Below are 19,881 nucleotides of genomic sequence, written 5' to 3'. Positions count from 1 at the left end.
CAGAAATATGTATTCAATGTTTATGTATTCCTATTGGTTGGTTGAATTGACATATCAAAAAGGGGTTACGCCATTGGTCATGCTTGTAGATTAGGGGGAGATCGCGAACATTCATTCTTCCCCGTCTGATATTGACATGCATGTAGTCGGTCACGTTCTGAAATACTGTATTATATTCTCAGATTTACAATGTGTATGAGTTCACTATGTTTATATATATGTATGTATGGTACCTGTTAGGGGCGTCCTGATATGTGCTTTTTGTATGCTATTGCTGTAAGAGCGAGTTAGCTTAGCATGCTGTAATTGTAATGGTCACATTAGCTCCCTGCTAATTCAGTTATTTTCATGCCAACAGACTAATCTACAACCAACAACATACTGTTGTCCCGCTCATCAGAAGAAACACCAATCAACTGGGTTTACTGGCTGGACAGTCGTTTCTTTAAAAGCAGTACGATCACATGTTACACTGGTGCGGAGACCAGACAGCGGTTATCAATTTCTTTGCATGGCATATTTCTATACCATGTTTATGCCTACAATCTATATCTAGGTCTGCTCTTTGGCCATGTTGATGTAGTCTCCCCCATTTTATAATGGAGACCATCCACGCGCTTCAGCGTGATGTGCGCATATTAAGGTCATTGCTTAAACATATAGTTTATGTCAATTTGAAGTCGAAAGTGGATTTTTTTTTTTGGTGTATTTTAGTTAAACCCTTTTCCTAACCTTAACCTAGTTATCCTAACCTGCTGTGTATGTTCCCCTAACCGGCTATAAAAAAATACATAATGGTAAATTGTGACAAACTATACTCTAGTCAAAACCGCATTTAAAAATCTGTTACAGTACTTATTAAATTCAGGACTCGATTCTGCTCCCTGGTGGCATAAACACACTAACATGACGGACTGCATCACCAGTTGCTATAGTCACGGTAGAGCAGTGCAAGAGTCATTCGTTTAGTAGTAGGCTTATACGTTCTCCGGTGCTATAGTGCTACTCGAATGCAATATAAGGAATTAAAAGCAAATCATTTTGGTCACGGTTGGACGGAAGATCTCAGAGACCATGGACAGAGGAAGCGAAAGTGAGAGGTTTCTCTGCCCACGAAAATAAACCCCAAAGCAGTGGTGGAAAAAGTACTCAATAGTCGTGAGTAAAAGATGACCCAAGTAAAAACATAGAAAATGGCTCAAGTAAAATGCACCCAGTAAAATACTTGAGTAAAAGTATTTGGTTTTAAATATACTTAAGTATCAAAAGTAAATGGAATTACTAAAATGTTTGTTTTTAGTTTAAACTGTAGTTGGTTAAGGGCTTGTAAAGTAAGCATTTCACTGTAAGGTCTACCTATACCTGTTGTATTCGGCGCATGTTACAAATACAATTTGATAAAAGTATAAATCATTTAAACTTCCTTATATTAAGCAAGCCAGACAGCACACATTTATTTTTATTGACGGATAGCCAGGGGCACACGCCAACACTCAGACATAATTTATAAACGAAGCGTTTGTGTTTGGAGTCCGTCAGATCAGATGCAGTAGGGATGACCAGGGATGTTCTCTTGAGGAGTGAGTTGGACCATTTTTCCTGTCAAAAATGTAACGAGTTCAGAGAAAATGGAGTAAAAAGCATATTTTATTTAGGAATGTAGTGAAGTAAAAGTTGCCAAAAATATCAATATTAAAGTAGAAATACAAAACAAAAACTACTTCAGTAGTACTTTAAAATATTTTTATTTTTGTACTTTACAACACTGCCCAGAAGTGGAGAGTTCTGTATGAAGGTCAATGAGTCTTTATTTGGTAAACAAAAAAAAGGTAATTGCTCATTTGCTACTTGAGGTTTATTTGATTTAATAGATGTTTAGGTTGTTATAAATGCACTGAGTGGCTGCCCATGCTGTCACAGATGCTATAAACACTGATACAAATGAGTCCTCTATCTCTATGGCTTGGTCACCTTTTGGCAACTTCCCCAAAAACAAACTTAGAGTTGTCATCAGCCTGTTGTCAGAGACTAAATCACAGATAATGTGTTTTAGCATGGACATTGCCAGAGGGCTTCTACCATTTTAAAGTAGTCAACTGGGTGGCAATTCCTGAGTTGAGCAGTTAGACAATGATGAAAATGGACTACTTTAAAATGACTAGAATGGTCCTTGCAAATGGGTCCTAGACTTCCTGACAGACCGCACCCACCACCTCAACGATCAATTACAATAATGGCCTACCAGGGAAGAGTGGGTTAAACCGCCTTGTTCAGAGGCAGAATTACAGATGTTTTACCTCGTCAGCTCGGGGATCCGCTCCAGCAACCTTGCGATTACCGGCCCAAAGCTCTTACCACTTGGCTACCTGCCGCCCCAGCAGACGTGAGGCATTTTGATTAAACTGTGACTGATCTACAAATAATTAATAGTTCTTTATGATGCAAGGCAATCTGTAGTTCAGTCAGTCGGCAATCACATAGGGCGGAGCACAATTGGCCCAGCATCGTCCGGGTTTGGCCGGTGTAGGCCATCCTTGTTCTTAACAGACTTCCCTAGTTACATTTAAAAACGGAAAGAAAATAATAATAAAAATCACCTGCCATGTTGAAATGCAAACATATCTAAAATGATACCAAGAAGAACATTTGACACACAAAAAATTAAAATAAAAAATGTATTTTTTCCTTTATTAGGTTAATCAATATTTTACAAGCAAAATAACTTAATAAAGGCCCAAATTAAATATCACATTTATACGAGGCAAAGACGAAGTACAAGGTTCCCAGAGAGACAACAGCAGCCCAGAGAGTCCCAGAGAAAACAGCAGCCCAGAGAAAACTAGAGAGGAAAACATTATTTTAGTTAAGAGAACAGGCCATGGACAGGTGTAAGCAATATCACTGCATTTCCACCAGGCCTATCTACGGGTAATATACAAGATGGAGCCATCGCCATATTGCTTACACCTATCCAATCCTCTAAGATCTATACAACTGCCTAGGGCGTGACTCACGTAGTCTTTCACTAGGCCCGAAGGGCCGCACTGAAAATGGGTTATATTTATTTGCTGTCAATTTTCCCTAAGATACTCCACCCATTGGTTTTAGCTAGTAAGAGCATAAAACAATCTAGCTTTCAGTTCAGTGATTATCAGCAAGCTGGACACAGTAAAAATAATAAATTACAATTTCTACACCAGTTTCAATTCGGTTTTAGTTATTTTATAGCACATTGATTCCCCCCCCCAATATAAATATTATTTAAAATTACAAACAAAACGTGTGCCGATTAGACAGGCTGAATCGGGCTGTATGTTTGACACCCCTTTCCTAGGCCAGGGGTTCATTTGGGATTCAGGGTATAAAGACTGTAATAAACTGGGTGGTTCGAATGCTGATTGGCTGACAGCCGGAATATCAGACCGTATACCACAGGTATGACAAAACATTTATTTTTACTGCTCTAATTACGTTGTTAACCAGTTTATAATAGCAATAAGGTACCACTGGGGGTTTGTGGTATATGGCCAATATACCACAGCTAAGGGCTGTATCCAGGCACTCCGCGTTACATCGTGCTAAGAACAACCCTTAGCCGTGGTATATTGGCCATATACCACACCCCCTCGGCCCTTATTGCTTAGACAGTGCATGTCCATTGGATACCTTACCCATCTATACTTAGTCCATGCCAAGCTCTTCAGGTGTAGAGATACCAAGCTCATCTAGTGTTGGTCGCAGCTCCTGAATTAAGTATGGGTAGATTTTTTTGTGGGGGCCAGATTTGTCCTGGGGAAAACATAAACCAACTGCTTTGAGGAAAATGTCAGGGACGATGTGTAGCAAAACACACACATACATATATATATATATATTATGTTTTGTTTATTTCTGGGCAGAATGATCACAAAAAAATATATATAAAATTGGGAGTTTGTAATATACCTCATGTTCAGAGTAAACATACAGAAAGGGGATGGACTAGTGACTAGGGGGGGTCAAAGGGGTCATTGCCATTCAACACGTGTTCTTCTAGAACTGATCGTTATCATTTTGAAGTGTTCCGAGGAGCATCCTCCAACTCACCTTGACAGCCTCCAGGATACGTATGGCGCTAGCCAGGTCATTTAATCTGCGGCAGGCTCGGAGAGCTGCTTCCAGGATCTTAGGCTCAGGCACCAGGTCGTATCCAATCAGCGTGTTCATCCCTGGACAAACAACATCAGGGTTAGTTACCACAGGATGATAGAAGAGGTCTACTTTTCACAACAGTTGCTTTTTTAAAACTAATGACGGCAAGTCACTTGAGACTCCAAAAGGATAGATTTGTTCACTCAAATCATTCCGGAAAATGTGATTGGGGTTCAGTAACCAGGACAGGTTGAGCATAGGGCTGGCATGGTGACCATCTTACCGCCACATCGGAAGTCACAAGTCATGACCATTGAGTCATGGCAACTAGGCTTCTCCAAAATGCTCTGATGTCACTGATGGTCATTCATAACCTACAAAAACTTGCTGATGGCCTGGTACTCAGTGCTCTATTGTCCCTCTCACCTCTGACATCAATGCTAATGAAAAAAAAAATGGAAAAAATAAATTAAAACAGAGCCCTGGCATTGAGTTGGAGCGTAATAGGAGCACCTGTTCAGCGAGAGCCAGCTCCTCATTGCTGGTTGATGCATGGATTTAAAATAACTTTCTATTAAAGACATATTGTACAATTTTTCTATAGGCTAACGCAACTGATTTGAGAAAGTTGATGGCCTGTATTAAAAAGATCACATCAGCATTCTATAGGCTAGGCCCATTTATTTCTCACCTTGGCTAATATTAATGAATTAATATCGCGCCGCTTCACGACAAGAGTAGCGTACCTGGCTGGCATGAAAATGAACTGCAGGAAGAGAGTCCTCTATTCGCTGTTCAAGTGCATACCCGTATTTTAGAAATGTTTTCCATCCCGAGAATAAATCACTTCACTCCCAGGTAACCAAGGATTTCCCGCTAAAACCGTAAGTGTCATTCAAAAGTATATAAATATGTCTGGATTTGATAATAGCTTTTGGTATAAAATTTAAGCCCGATGCTACCGGAGCCTAACGAGCCATACATGAAATACATTTTAGGAGTACTATATAACAAAAAAATACATTTATTAATGAGCTCAAGGAAGCCCAAATGATTGTGGCGTTATCCAATACATATGATAAAGGCTACTGCAAATTACGCACGAGAGGAAAACCATAAAAGCCCATAGATGGAGCTAGCTATATGTTCTCTTGGGTAAATCAATTAAACTAGCTCCATTAGGCTAATCTTTGAGTGAACTGTATTACTGTACTGTATCATACAGACAGGAATCATTTAAACCATGCTAAAGCAAGTAGAAGCTAGCGAATTTGATTATAATAGGGCCTATTTGTATAATTTGTAGGCTGACATGTATACAGAGCATTTGGAAAGTATTCAGGCCCCTTGACGTTTTACTCACATTGTTACGTTACAGCCTTGTTCTAAAATAAATTACATGTATATTTTCCACCCTCTGTCTACACACAATACACCCTAAATGACTAATCGAACAGGTTTAGGAATGGTTTGCCCGTTTATAAAAACTAAACAGAAATACTTTATTTACTTAAAGTATTCAGACTCTTTGCTATGAGACTCGAAATTGAGCTCAGGTGCATCCTGTTTCAATTGAATATCCTCGAGATGTTTCTACAACTAGGAGACCACCTGCGGTAAATTCAATTGATTAGACAATTTGTAAAAAGGCACACACCTGTCTATATCAGGTCCCACAGTTGACAGTGCATGTCAAGAGTAAAAACCAACCCATGAGGATGAAAGAATTGTCCGTAGAGCACGGAGACTGTGTCGAGGATTGTGTCGAGGCACAGATCTGGGGAAGGGCACCAAAACATGTCTGCAGAATTGAAGGTCCCCAAGAACACATTGGCCTCCATCATTCTTAAATGGAAGTTTGGAACCACCAAGACTCTTCCTAGAGCCGGCCGTCCGGCCAAACTGAGCAATCGGGGGAGAAGGGCCTTGGTCAGGGAGGTGACCGAGAACCGGATGGGCACTCTGACAGAGCTCCAGAGCTCCTCTGTGGAGATGGCAGAACCTTCCAGAAGGACAACAATCTCTGCAGCACGCCACCAATCAGGCCTTTAGTAGTGGCCAGACGGCATGACAGCCCGCTTGGAATTTTCCGAGTGGCACCTGAAGGACTCTGACCATGAAACAAGATTCTCTGGTCTGATGAAACCAAGATGAACTCTTTGGCCCGAATGCCAAGCGTCACGCCTGGAGGAAACCTGGCACCGTCCCTATGGCGAAGCATGGTGGTGAAAGCATTATGTTTTTCAGCGGCAGCGACTGGGAGACTAGTCAGGATCGAGGGAAAGATTAATGGAGCAAAGTACAGAGAGATCCTTGATGAAAACCTTCTCCAGAGCGCTCAGGACCTCAGACTGGGACGAAGGTTGGGATAAGTCTCTGAATGTCCTTGAGTGGCCCAGCCAGAGCCTGGACTTGAACCTGATCAAACATCTCTGGAGACCTGAAAATAGCTGTGCAGCGAAGCTCCCCATCCAACTTGACAGAACTTGAGAGAATCTGCAGAGAAGAAATGTGGAAAAGCTCCAAATACTGGTGTGCCAAGCGTGTAGTGTCACACCCAAGAAGACTCCAGGCTGTATTCGCTGCTTTAACAAAGTACTGAGTAAAGGGTCTGAATACTTATGTAAATGTAATAAGTTTTGTTAATATATTAGCAAAAATGTCTAACCACCATAAAAATAAAAAAAAGATCATTCAACACATTCGTAGGTTATATGTAAATACCAAATAAAAATGGAGAATAGTCCAATGGTGAGAATCACATCAAGTCCTTGTCACATTGTGAATGAGAGACTGATTGTGTGTAGTCTGACCAATTAACTGAGCAGAGGTCATGCCTTTCATGCAACTTTTTTCAAAACACATTTAGTTTTATCATGCAGCCTAAGAATGTATTAGAAACCAAAACATCTGTTATAAAGCCCTTTTGTGGAAAAACTCATTCTGATTGGCTGAAACTGGCTCCCAAAGTGGGTGGGCCTATGCCCTCCCGGGCCCAACCATGGCTGCGCCCCTGCCCAGTCATGTGAAATCCATACATTAGGGCCTAATGAATTTCTTTGAATTGACTGAACCTTATATGAAATGTAATTAAGCCAAATGTTTTATATTGGTGCATTTATATTTTTGTTGAGTAGAAATTGATTTATTAGACTTTCAATTGTAGATGTTCCAAAGGTCTGCATCAGTGGTTTGTAGGCTGAGTGAAGATGCTAAACATGCTTTGTTAATTAACGGTCAATTACCATGAGACCAGCAGTTATTTGCATGACAGTTACCAGCTGACAAAATGTCATGACTTCCACAACCCTAGATGAGAACTACTGATATCTAGTCAACTGTATATAGAGATTTACACACACACACATAAAAACATATACACACAAACATACTCTTCCACGTAATCAATGCAGCTGTGCACTATGCTCTTCGTCATAATCGTAGGGCTGACCATGTGATTTCCTCATCACTCACCTTTCCTCAGCTCCCACGCATCAATATCTGCCTTGTTAAAATAGGTTACCCAGCGGGCATCAAACTCCTCGTCCGATTCCAGCTTCCCACCATGGGCGTAACACCTCTGGGCCAGTGGAGCTGCAGGAAAAGATACAGGGATTATTAAAGAAAAATGTCACCTCAGTCTTATACCACCCCACCATGGATTTTGGGAGTCTTCCCCAAAGAAAAGGGGTGGGGCTTAGAGAGCCTATAGTCTGACTAGAGCATCGCCTCAGACGCTATTCAGGGCCACAGATATTCAGATCCCAGTTCAAAACATGGGAGGGGCTGAGTATGCATAGCAACAACACTTGGGCTGCTCAGCTACTCGCTGTTTATTATCTATGCATAGTCACTTCACCCCTACAAACATGAACAAATTACCTCAACTGTACCACCGCAAATTAACTCGGTACCCCCTGTATATAGCCTCATTATTGTTAACTTATTGTGTTACTTTAGTTTATTTGGTCAATCTTTTCTAAACTCCATTTCTTGAACTGCATTGTTGGTTAAGGGCTTGTAAGTCAGCATTTCACGGTAAGGTCTACACTGGTTGTAATTTGACGCATATGACAAATATTTGTTGTTGTTGATTTAACTACTCTATACTCCGATAAATCGCGAACATTGTGAAATAATTTGTCTTATATTTGATGAGGTTGAAGCGCTACTGACACCATGTTATGATTTTAGACAGATGGGACTTTACTGCGCAGCAAGCAGAGCACTAAAGCTTCTAAATGATCCATTTAGTGATAACCGAGCCCTGCCCGTACCCTAGTTATTGATGGGGGGGGAAAAAAGAGAACAGGCCCTACCCTGCCCTAACCTGATGTATAACGTCAGGGGTCGGGTAGCAGAGCCACCACTAGTCAAGTGTATTTAGCTACATCTACTAGGGCTGTAGATGTAAATAAGTAAAAACTGACATTGTGTACTTGCATGACCAGTGTACTTGCATGACCAGTGTACTTGCATGACCAGTGTACTTGCATGACCAGTGTACTTGCATGACCAGTGTACTTGCATGACCATTGTACTTGCATGACCAGTGTACTTGCATGACCATTGTACTTGCATGACCAGTGTACTTGCATGACCAGTGTACTTGCATGACCAGTGTACTTGCATGACCAGTGTACTTGCATGACCAGTGTACTTGCATGACCAGTGTACTTGCATGACCATTGTACTTGCATGACCAGTGTACTTGCATGACCATTGTACTTGCATGACCAGTGTATGTGACCTAGCTAGATGGCACCATTAATGGTTGAATTGTTCACAGTCCAACAGGGTGAGGGAATGGAAGCCAGGTTTGACGGCACTGACTAAATGCTTCCGCTGCTCTGTCGTTCCCTACATACTTCAGTCTGAGACGGCCATCATTTTAGTCATTTGAGGTGATGAGTGTTGCACATAGTAATCAGCAATTGGATCATCTAACCAATCAGAGTATCAAAGTCATTAACTATTTTTTTTTTTAAACCCCTGCTTTACCCACCTGTGGGCTGGGTCTGGTCCAACCAATCGGTTTCTGGACCAATCCGACAGACCCAAATGTGTGAGCTTTCAGTGCAGGGTCAGGGAGGTAACCAGAGTCATTGTGGAGAATATAATAACATCCGTGTTTGTCCGGAGCAAGGAGTCTGGGTAGCCAGACTAGTTCAGGCTTGAGCCATGCAGTGCAGCACCTCGCTCTAGAAAACCCTTAATTTAACAGTAGGGGTTTCAGTGGTTAGCGGCGGCCACGTTGGTGAACTAAAATTCCGACGCTGTGTTAATAACGTTTTAAAGTCAATAATCGTCACTTGATAAATGGTTTTCAAACCATATACTGATGTGCCCCTTATCTTTCATATCAGCGAGAAATAGTCTTAAAAAAAACACTTACTGTAGCAGCTTTGCACATATCCATAAACTGTGTGTGCCTCCAGTTAAAGTGAACGACACTTCCTCCCCAGTTACGCATAAGGCTTCTGCATACTCCCCAGTCGAAACCGTTCGTACATATGACATCGTTTGTTCGTTTGGACTTTGACTGTGGGTTTTTTCGGCTGTTCGGGCACAAATGATCTAGAGGAAAACGGAAGTACGGAGCCGAAGTCTACACCCCTTCATCGCTGATTGGTCAACAGTAGGGACTCTTCAATAAAATTGTTATTCAACGAGAGACTACTAGTTTTCATGACCATTTTCTAATTGAAAAATACTGCACCAAACATTATCTGAAATTGTGCAATTAAGATATCTGCAAAAACAAATTATTGACCGATTTCAGTTCTTAGATTAATTCGGACTATTGAGGAAGTGGATACTGGCTTCAAATTGTAAAAAAAAAAAATGGACAGACAGCACCATTGCCGAATGCATTAAGGGAGTAACATACACGGTTAGCTAAATTCGGCTAGGCACGAGCCACACCGAAGCCTTTACACCGGTGTTTGGAGCCGCCAGCTAATTAGTACAGGTGGCCGCCCAAGTTCAGAACGAACTTCGGGGATCTTAAAATACCCCTGGCCATAATATACCATCGTCAATAGGCACCAAATCAGTGAGCAGGTCTATTAATGGGTTATGCGGCAATGCACTATTAACCAGCAGTAGTTCGCTACTAGTTATTCGAGCTGGTTTGCTAGCTAGAGTTGCTGCCTGTTTAGTACTAGTTAATGTTACAGTCCTTCATTTAAAAGCACAATCTATTATCTCGAGTTTAACAACCATACCAGTCTATATGCAAACGTAAGCTAGTTAACTTGAACGTTTAGCTAGTTAGACATGGCTGGCAAGTCATCTGCTATCCAGTGCTAATTCGCTAGCTAGTATTAGACAAATATAGGCCATGGTTATGGCATTAGATAGTGAACTTGCTAGTTACAGGCCTAAGCCTCACCTCAAGCAGTCGGTCATTGCAAGGACATCAATAAAAAAAATGTTTAAAAAAAAAATCCACTTGAATATTACAGAGCGTTTTTAAACATTACATTTGTTTTAAGGATTAAAAGGGATATAGCTCATCTAACACGTCTACCACTTGTAGTTCACCGAAAACGTTTATTTTGCAGTTATCCATTCGCAACTGATTGTGCTAGTAACATGCTAACGTAGCTAGCCAGCCAATAACGACTGCCGACAGTGATTTCCGCATGAACGTCCCAAACTACGAAATTAAGTGATAACACAATAATACCTGTAAGTCCGAGCTGTGGCCGTGTCAAACTCCGGGCACCGGACACTGAAAGTCGGACGGCGGCTCGAAACATGATGCAGGGACAGTCAGCTAACGTTACGGACAAGCAAATATAGATGGGATCAGACTTCCGACTCAAGGATGTTAGCTGGTAGCTCAAGACCAAGTTCCCACGGCGCATGCGCAAGGTTATAAAAGTAACTCTCTCCACTCACGTTTAATACATAGTGCCCGCCTTCAGGAAGTATTCACACCCCTTGACTTTTAATGTATTTTTCCCCCTAACATTGGGTGTGTTACAGTCCGAATTTAAAGATTGAACAATGTATATTGTGCCACTAATCTACACAATAACCCACAATGTCAAAGGGGAATTTTGTTCAGACATTTTTATAAATTATTAAAAAGCTGAAAATGTTGAGTCAATAACTACTTGTAAGGGAGCGAACCGAGAGTAGCCAAGGGAGGTGATAGAATGAGGACCCATCATTGTACAAAAACAATACTTGCATTTATTAGAGATACTGAATTTCAGGACACATGGCTTGTTATGCAAATTAATTGCTTAAAAATCATACAAATGTGATTTTCTGGAATTTTGTTTTAGATTCCGTCTCTCACAGTTGAAGTGTACCTATGACAGACCTCTACATGCTTTGTGTGTAGGTAAACCTGCAAAATCGGCAGTGTATCAAATACTTGTTCTCCCCACTCTATATGTACATATATATGTAGTACCAGTCAAAAGTTTGGACACTACTCATTCAAAGTTTTTCTACATTGTAGAATAATAGTGAAGACAAACTATGAAATAACACACATGGAATCATGTAGTAACCAAAAAGTGTTTAACAAATCTAAATATATTTGAGATTCTTCAAAGTAGCCACCCTTTGACTTGATGACAGCTTAGCACATTCTTGGCATTCTCTCAACCATGAGGTAGTCACCTGGAATGCATTTCAATTAACAGACATGCCTTGTTAATTCATGGAAATTCTTTCCTTCTTAATGCGTTTGAGCCAATCAGTTGTGTTGTGACAAACTAGGGTTGGAATACAGAAGATAACCCTATTTAGTAAAAGACCAAGTCCATATTAGGTCAAGAATAGCTCAAATAAGCAAAGAGAAACGACAGTCCATTACTTTCAAATATGATGATCAGTCAATACGGAAAATGTCAATAACTTTTCAAGTTTCTTCAAGTGCAGTCGCAAAAACCAAGCGCTATGATGAAACTGGCTCTCAAGGACCACCACAGGAAAGGAAGACCCAGAGTTACCTCTGCTTCAGAGAATACATTAAGAGTTTGAGTAACAGACACATCTCAACATCAACTGTTCAGAGGATACTGCAAGAATCAGGCTTTCATGGTCGAATTGCTGCAAAGAAACCACTAAAGGACATCAGTAATAAGAAGAGACTTGCTTGGGCCAAGAAACACAAGCAATGGACATTAGACCGGTGGAAATCTGTCCTTTGGTCTGATGAGTCCAAATTTGAGATTTTTGGTTCCAACCGCAGTGTTTTTGTGAGATGCAGAGTAGGTGATCTCCGCATGAATGGTGCCCACCGTGAAGCATGGAGGAGGAGGTGTGATGGTGTGGGGGTGCTTTGCTGGTGATACTGTTGGTGATTTATTTAGAATTCAAGGCACACTTAACCAGCATGGCTACCACAGCATTCTGCAGCGATATGCCATCCCATCTGGTTTGCTCCTATTGGGACTATCATTTTTTTTTCAACAGGACAATGACCTAAACACACCTCCAGGCTGTGTAAGAGCTTTTGACCAAGAAGGAGAGTGATGGAATGCTGGATCAGATGACATGGCCTCCACAATCACCCGACCCCATCCCAATTGAGATGGTTTGGGATGAGTTGGACAGCAGAGTGAAGGCATTGCAGCCAACAAGTGCTCAGCCTATCTGGGAACTACTTCAAGACTGTTGGAAAAGCATTCCAGGTGAAGCTGGTTGAGAGAATGCCAAGAGTATGCAAAGCTTTCATCACGGCAAAGGCTGGGTACTTTGAAGAATCTCAAATATAAAATATATTTTGATTTGTTTAACACTTTTGTGTTACTACATGATTCTATGCGTTATTTATAGTTTTGATCTCTTCACTATTATTCTATAATGTAGAAAATTGTAGAAATGAAAGAAAACCCCTTGACTGAGTAGGTGTGTCCACACTTTTGACTGGTACTATATATATATATATAAATACACACTGACCCCAAACTTTTGAACGGAACTTAACAATGTCCTTGTTTTTGAAAGAAAAGCAAATTTGTCCATTAAAATAACATCAAATTGATCAGAAATACAGTGTAGACATGGTTAATGTTGTAAATGACTATTGTAGCTGGAAACGGGGTATGTACATACGATCACTGTGAGGACGACATCATCGATGCACATCGATTGATGAAGCCAGTGACTGATGTGGTGTACTCCTCAATGCCATCGGAGGAATCCCAGAACATATTCCAGTCTGTGCTAGATACCCAAATCATGCCGGGTTTCTGTGCTAGCAAAACAGTCCTGTAGCTTAGCATCTGCTTCCTCTGACCACTTTTTTATTGATTTAGTGTGAGTTCAAGCCCTGGTCAGGATGGAATAGGAATTTTGTCAGATAGGGTAATTTGGGGCTTGAACCCAAGAGGTTGGTACCCTGGGTGCTGGTACCCAAAATCATGCAGGGTTTCTGTGCAAAACAGTCCTGTAGCTTAGCATCTGCTTCCTCTGACCACTTTTTTTATTGATCTAGTCACTGGTGCTTCCTGCTTTAATTTTTTTATATTTTTGCTTGTAAGCAGGAATCAGGAGAATACAATTATGGTCAGATTTGCCAAATGGAGGGCGAGGGAGAGCATTGTATGTGTCTGTGGAGTATAGGTGGTCCAGAGTTCCTTTTCCTCTGGCTGCACATTTAACATGCTGATAGAAATTTGGTAAAACGGATTTAATTTTCCCTGCATTAAAGTCTCCGGCTACTAGGAGTGCTGCCTCTGGGTGAGCGTTTTCTTTTTTGCTTATGGTGGAATACAGATCATTCAATGCTGTCTTAGTGCCAGCCTCTGACTTTGGTGGTATCTAAACATCTACAAAGAATACAGATGAAAACTATCTCGGTAGGTAGTGTGGTCTACAGTTTATCATGAGATACTCTACCTCAGGTGAGCAGTAGCTCGAGACTTCCTGAGATGTCGTGCACCAGCTGTTGTTTACAAAAATACATAGATCGCCGCCCCTTGTCTTACCAGACACCGCTGTTCTATCCTGCCGGTGCAGCATATAACCAGCCAGCTGTATGTTGATGTTGTCGTCGTTCAGCCACAACTCCATGAAGCATAAGATGTTACAGTTTTTAATGTCCCGTTGGTAGGTTAGTCTTCCGCAGAACTCATCTATTTTATTGTCCAAAGATTGCATGTTTGCTAGCAGAATGGAGGGAAGTGAGGGTTTATTTGATCGCCTACAAATTCTCAGAAGGCAGCCCGACCTTTGGCCCCTCTTTCTCCGTGTCCTCTTCACGCAGATCACGGGGATCGGGGCCTGTTCCCGAGGAAACAGCGTGTCCTTCGCGTCGGGCTCGTCAGAGTCGTGAAAGGAAAAAGAGGATTCTGCTAGTCCGTGGTGAGTAATCGCAGTCCTGATGTCTAGAAGTTATTTTTCTGGTCATAAGAGACGGTAGAGGCAACATTATTAACATTACATTAAGTTATGGTCTCGGTAATCCCCTTGCCTGACCCGGTAAAACTACCTGACTCACTCTAAGCCCTGTGCGGTTCAGACAATCACTTTCCATGATTCCCTGTCCTTGCCTAAGCCCCACCAGGATTGTACCTCCATCCAAGAATCCTTTTCCCCGCATCAAATCAAAGTGTATTTGTCACGTGCGCTGAATACAACAGGTATTTTACCTTACAGTGAAATGCTTACTTACAGGCTCTAACCAATAGTGCAAAGTAGGTATTAGATGAACAATAGGTAAGTAAAGAAATAAAACAACAGTAAAAAGACTGGTTAGTGTAGTGATGTGAGCCATGGCGAATCCCAAGAAGTTTCAGAACTTGCTCCCCTCCTTCACTCGCATTTCAAGAACGCCTGCTGCCAGTCCAGGGATAGTACAGGGATAATACCTAGTAATTTATTACAAAGTCTCTCAAACGGGGTGTCAAAAGATATACACAGACACCTGGCTGGAGGAACCTGAAATTGAGTAGTTAAAGGCAAGTTCAGAGAGGCATTGTGTATTTCCTTTTCACAGGTTTGGCAGCAAGATAACATAAGATAATTTTGGATTTAGACAACATTTTGTATCGAGGCCATTATTAATATCAACAGCCCACATAGCCTATGGCTCGTAGGTCTACTTGTCTCCTGAGAGAGGGCCATCTGGTGTTGGGGAAATGGCTGTCTGGAGGCTGTGTTTTTGAGGGGAGCGGGACGCAAGGTGAGTGTGGTGAACAACTCAGCAGTCCCCATCCTCATCACACCTCATGTCCCTCACTGTGTGCATACGAGCATACGAGTCTTTCATCTTTCTCTTTTCTGGTGAGGAACCACACTCTTAGAAATAAAAGGTACTAAGTAGAACCATACAGGGTTCTTCAGTTTGTACCCATAGGGGACCTCTTTTTGGTGCTGGGTAGAACCCTTTGCACAGGGTTCTATCTAGAACCGTCTATGCAGGGTTCTTCAAATAACCCCCTGTATATGGTTCTACCTAGAACCCTCTATGTAGGGTTCTACCAAAAAACCTTTAATCTTTAAGGGTTCTTCCTAGAACCTTTTTTTCCCTAAGAATTCAGCTATCACTTCACCTTTAAGGGTTCTTCCTAGAACCTTTTTTCCCCACTTCACCTAAGAATTCAGCTATCACTTCATCTTTAAGGGTTCTTCCTAGAACCTTTTTTTCCCTAAGAATTCAGCTATCACTTCACCTTTAAGGGCACTGTTCTAGTTCAGCTATCACTTCACCTTTAAGGGCACTGTTCTAGTTCAGCTATCACTTCACCTTTAAGGGCACTGTTCTAGTTCAGCTATCACTTCACCTTTAAGGGCACTGTTCTAGTTCAGCTATCACTTCACCGTTAAGGGCACTGTTCTATAGCACAGCCAGAAAATTCATAGATGTTATGTCTCCACTTATAACCCATTTGATGTCTTTATCTACAATACAGCCAAGCTATTGTTCTGCTTCGTTATCCAATAGTATGCAATACTCGCTAGAGTAGTAGAGTGATTTGACATGAAGCAGTTGCTGTGGCCCTCATATGGAAAAGGTACAGTGTTATAATGCTGAAATCATTCCTCACAGAATACACACACACACACACACACACACACACACACACACACTAACGGTTTTGACTTGAGGTTATTATTTATAGGGGTGCCAGGTAGGTTGTGCCTACCAGAGAAAACATTGGTTTCTCCTTTTAGTTTGGGTGGGAATGAGTCCCATCTGGTCCGTCAAGTCTACACCAATACAAAGGACTTATGTAAAAGTCAGGATGGAAATAAACTTTTCATAAACCCTTAAAACATTGGAAATAACTTCAAAAACAACTATATTCTTTTGCGTGGGTTGTATTAGCAACAACAATGATTACACACATATAATAATATCACAATGAGTTCTGGTTCCTCCAGAAATGTCCTGTACCTCGGGCCTAAAAAGAGTCCAGCCCGGTAAAGGAGTTCAGTGAACTCAAGTGACTTTTGTCACGCAATGTTTGTCCGTTCATTCCGTGTAGCGTAAACCCAGTATTAAACATACAATCAATATAACAATTATTTTCCCACAGAACTTTAAAGCGTATCAACTCTTACTAAGTCCTCAACTACAACTAACTACATAAATCACAGTATACATCACATCAAAACAAATGAAATACCGTATACAAAAAGGTGGTAGTCAGTCGGTCAGTCAGACAATCCAATCCGCCAATAGACCTCCAGCAGAGAAAGGCCACGAAGAACGGAGAGGTGTAGTCCACGGACGCAAAGAGTGGATCCGATCCTGGGTAAACTCTATTAGGCAACAAAACAAACGGAAAAACAAAGAGAAGCTTCGGAACTGAGGGTTGAACACGTCTCCATCACAACCCCACTTTTGCGCAGCTGATGCTGGCTATTTAATTGGGAATTAAAGGGAAAGCGCCCTATTGGAAGGAGCTGCACTGAGACGGTTCAGAATAATTCAGGGCCGTCACAACACACACACACAGACACACACACACAGACACACACACACACACACACACACATACACACACACACAGACACACACACACAGACACACACAGACACATGGCTAACTACGTGTCTGTATCTCCTCCTTGTGGACATTGATGACACTCCACTGTCCTGTGAAATGGGAGCACCTGGTATATGGCACGTACTGTACACTATCTCCATGACAGCCTGCAGTGCTGAGCATCCCCACCTTGTGGCAGAGCACTGAAATGGTTCAGTCCATAGGTTAAAGCATCCTGGTCCTGGGGGACCCGAATGGGTGCACATTTTAGTTTTTGCCCTAGCACTACACACGTGATTCAAATCAGCAAAGCCTTTTGATGAGTTGATGATTTGAATCAACTGTGTAGTGCTAGGGCAAAAACTAAAATGTGCACCCCTTCGGGTCCCCCAGGACCAGGGTTGAGAACCAGTGGGTTAGAGAGACCGGGTAGTGTAGTGATTAAATGGTTCAGTCCGTAGGTTAGAGAGACTGGGTCTGAGTAGTAATTAAATGGTTCAGTCCGCAGGTTAGAGAGACTGGTTAGTGTAGTGATTAAATGGTTCAGTCCGTAGGTTAGAGAGACTGGGTCTGAGTAGTGATTAAATGGTTCAGTCCGTAGGTTAGAGAGACTGGGTCTGAGTAGTGATTAAATGGTTCAGTCCGTAGGTTAGAGAGACTGGGTAGTGTAGTGATTAAATGGTTCAGTCCGTAGGTTAGAGAGACTGGGTCTGAGTAGTGATTAAATGGTTCAGTCCGTAGGTTAGAGAGACTGGGTCTGAGTAGTGATTAAATGGTTCAGTCCGTAGGTTAGAGAGACTGGGTCTGAGTAGTGATTAAATGGTTCAGTCCGTAGGTTAGAGAGACTGGGTCTGAGTAGTGATTAAATGGTTCAGTCCGTAGGTTAGAGAGACTGGGTAGTGTAGTGATTAAATGGTTCAGTCCGTAGGTTAGAGAGACTGGGTCTGAGTAGTGATTAAATGGTTCAGTCCGTAGGTTAGAAGACTGGGTCTGAGTAGTGATTAAATGGTTCAGTCCGTAGGTTAGAGAGACTGGGTAGTGTAGTGATTAAATGGTTCAGTCCGTAGGTTAGAGAGACTGGGTCTGAGTAGTGATTAAATGGTTCAGTCCGTAGGTTAGAGAGACTGGGTCTGAGTAGTGATTAAATGGTTCAGTCCGTAGGTTAGAGAGACTGGGTAGTGTAAATGGATTTTCACTGATTTAACAAGTCATGGTTAAACAATCCGCCAAACTTTAATACAAAAATATGGTCATAAGAAATGATTATAAAAGTAGAGCACAAGAATAGTCATGTTCTTATACAAACCACTGTTCGCTGTATTGTGATATATGTTTTAAAGGCAAGTCAAATCCATGGTTTTGTTTTTTTAGAGGCAGTTGCATGATGACCAATGTGCAAAGCCTAATCGTGTTATAATCACATTATAATATTCATAAGGGAAAATCCCTCCACATCTGTCACATAGCAAATCCTATTGCCTCTAATGACAATGAAATATGACATTCCCTTGGAGGTCAATAGTGATCAGGTCTCCATGTGAAATTGTGTGACTGCCTTTTGTAAGGATACCTTTCTTTCTTTCTGTGTGGAGCTCCCTATTGGTCCATGCAATATTCTGAGGTTTCCCCATTGGTCCATATGATGTTCCAAGTTCCCCATTGGTCCATACGATATTCCAAGTTCCCCATTGGTTCATATGATATTCAGAGTTCCCCATTGGTTCACATGATATTCAGAGCTCCCCATTGGTTCATATGATATTCAGAGTTCCCCATTGGTCCATGTGATATTCAGGGTTGGTCCATACGATGTTCCAAGTTCCCCATTGGACCATATATGATATTCAAAGTACCTCATTGGTCCATACGATATTCAGATACCTGATTTATGTGGTCCATGTGTAACCAGGCCAGTGCAACACAGCTCTGCGGCATTGTAGTAGTGTTTCAGTAGTGTTTAAATGGCAAGAGTCCCCTATCCTCCCTGGGTCCAGCTGTGTATCCCCAGCCAGACCCATACTGTACATATAGCTGTCTCCAGCCAGACCCATACTGTACATATAGCTGTCTCCAGCCAGACCCATACTGTACATATAGCTGTCTCCAGCCAGACCCATACTGTACATATAGCTGTCTCCAGCCAGACCCATACTGTACATATAGCTGTGTATCTCCTGCCAGACCCATACTGTACATATAGCTGTGTACCTCTGGCCAGACCCATACTGTACATATAGCTGTGTATCTCTGGCCAGACCCATACTGTAGATATAGCTGTGTACCTCTGGCCAGACCCATACTGTACATATAGTTGTGTATCTCTGGCCAGAGCTCTACTGTACATATAGCTGTGTACCTCTGGCCAGACCCATACTGTACATATAGCTGTGTACCTCTGGCCAGACCCATACTGTACATATAGCTGTGTACCTCTGGCCAGACCCATACTGTACATATAGTTGTGTATCTCTGGCCAGACCCATACTGTACATATAGCTGTGTATCTCTGGCCAGACCCATACTGTACATATAGTTGTGTATCTCTGGCCAGAGCTCTACTGTACATATAGCTGTGTATCTCTGGCCAGACCCATACTGTACATATAGTTGTGTATCTCTGGCCAGACCCATACTGTACATATAGTTGTGTATCTCTGGCCAGACCCATACTGTACATATAGCTGTCTCCAGCCAGACCCATACTGTACATATAGTTGTGTATCTCTGGCCAGACCCATACTGTACATATAGCTGTGTATCCCTGGCCAGACCCATACTGTACATATAGC

At 41.8% G+C, this 19,881-nt stretch overlaps 1 protein-coding gene across 2 annotated transcripts; it reads right to left on the bottom strand.

Moving 5' to 3' along the window:
• Positions 1-1,729: 1,729 nt before the first annotated feature.
• LOC112266675 (cytochrome c oxidase subunit 5A, mitochondrial) lies at positions 1,730-10,993 on the bottom strand. 2 transcript variants are annotated; one of them, XM_042325303.1, is made up of 5 exons: positions 10,823-10,993; positions 7,606-7,725; positions 4,087-4,208; positions 3,672-3,789; positions 1,730-2,553 (listed from the first exon to the last, which is right to left on the bottom strand). In XM_042325303.1, exons 1-4 carry the CDS (start codon positions 10,893-10,895, stop codon positions 3,682-3,684), a joined length of 423 nt encoding a protein of 140 aa, XP_042181237.1. In that variant the 5' UTR covers positions 10,896-10,993; the 3' UTR covers positions 1,730-2,553; positions 3,672-3,681. The 2 variants fall into 2 exon arrangements, with proteins under 2 accessions (XP_042181237.1, XP_024300163.2); XM_024444395.2 differs by lacking the exon at positions 1,730-2,553 and adding an exon at positions 2,662-2,839 and having other exon boundaries at positions 10,823-10,992.
• Between the last annotated feature and the right edge of the window lie 8,888 nt (positions 10,994-19,881).

This window comes from Oncorhynchus tshawytscha, linkage group LG01, assembly GCF_018296145.1.
Source record: "Oncorhynchus tshawytscha isolate Ot180627B linkage group LG01, Otsh_v2.0, whole genome shotgun sequence".
NCBI lineage: Eukaryota > Metazoa > Chordata > Actinopteri > Salmoniformes > Salmonidae > Oncorhynchus > Oncorhynchus tshawytscha.
This window is presented reverse-complemented; position numbering and strand designations above follow the sequence as displayed.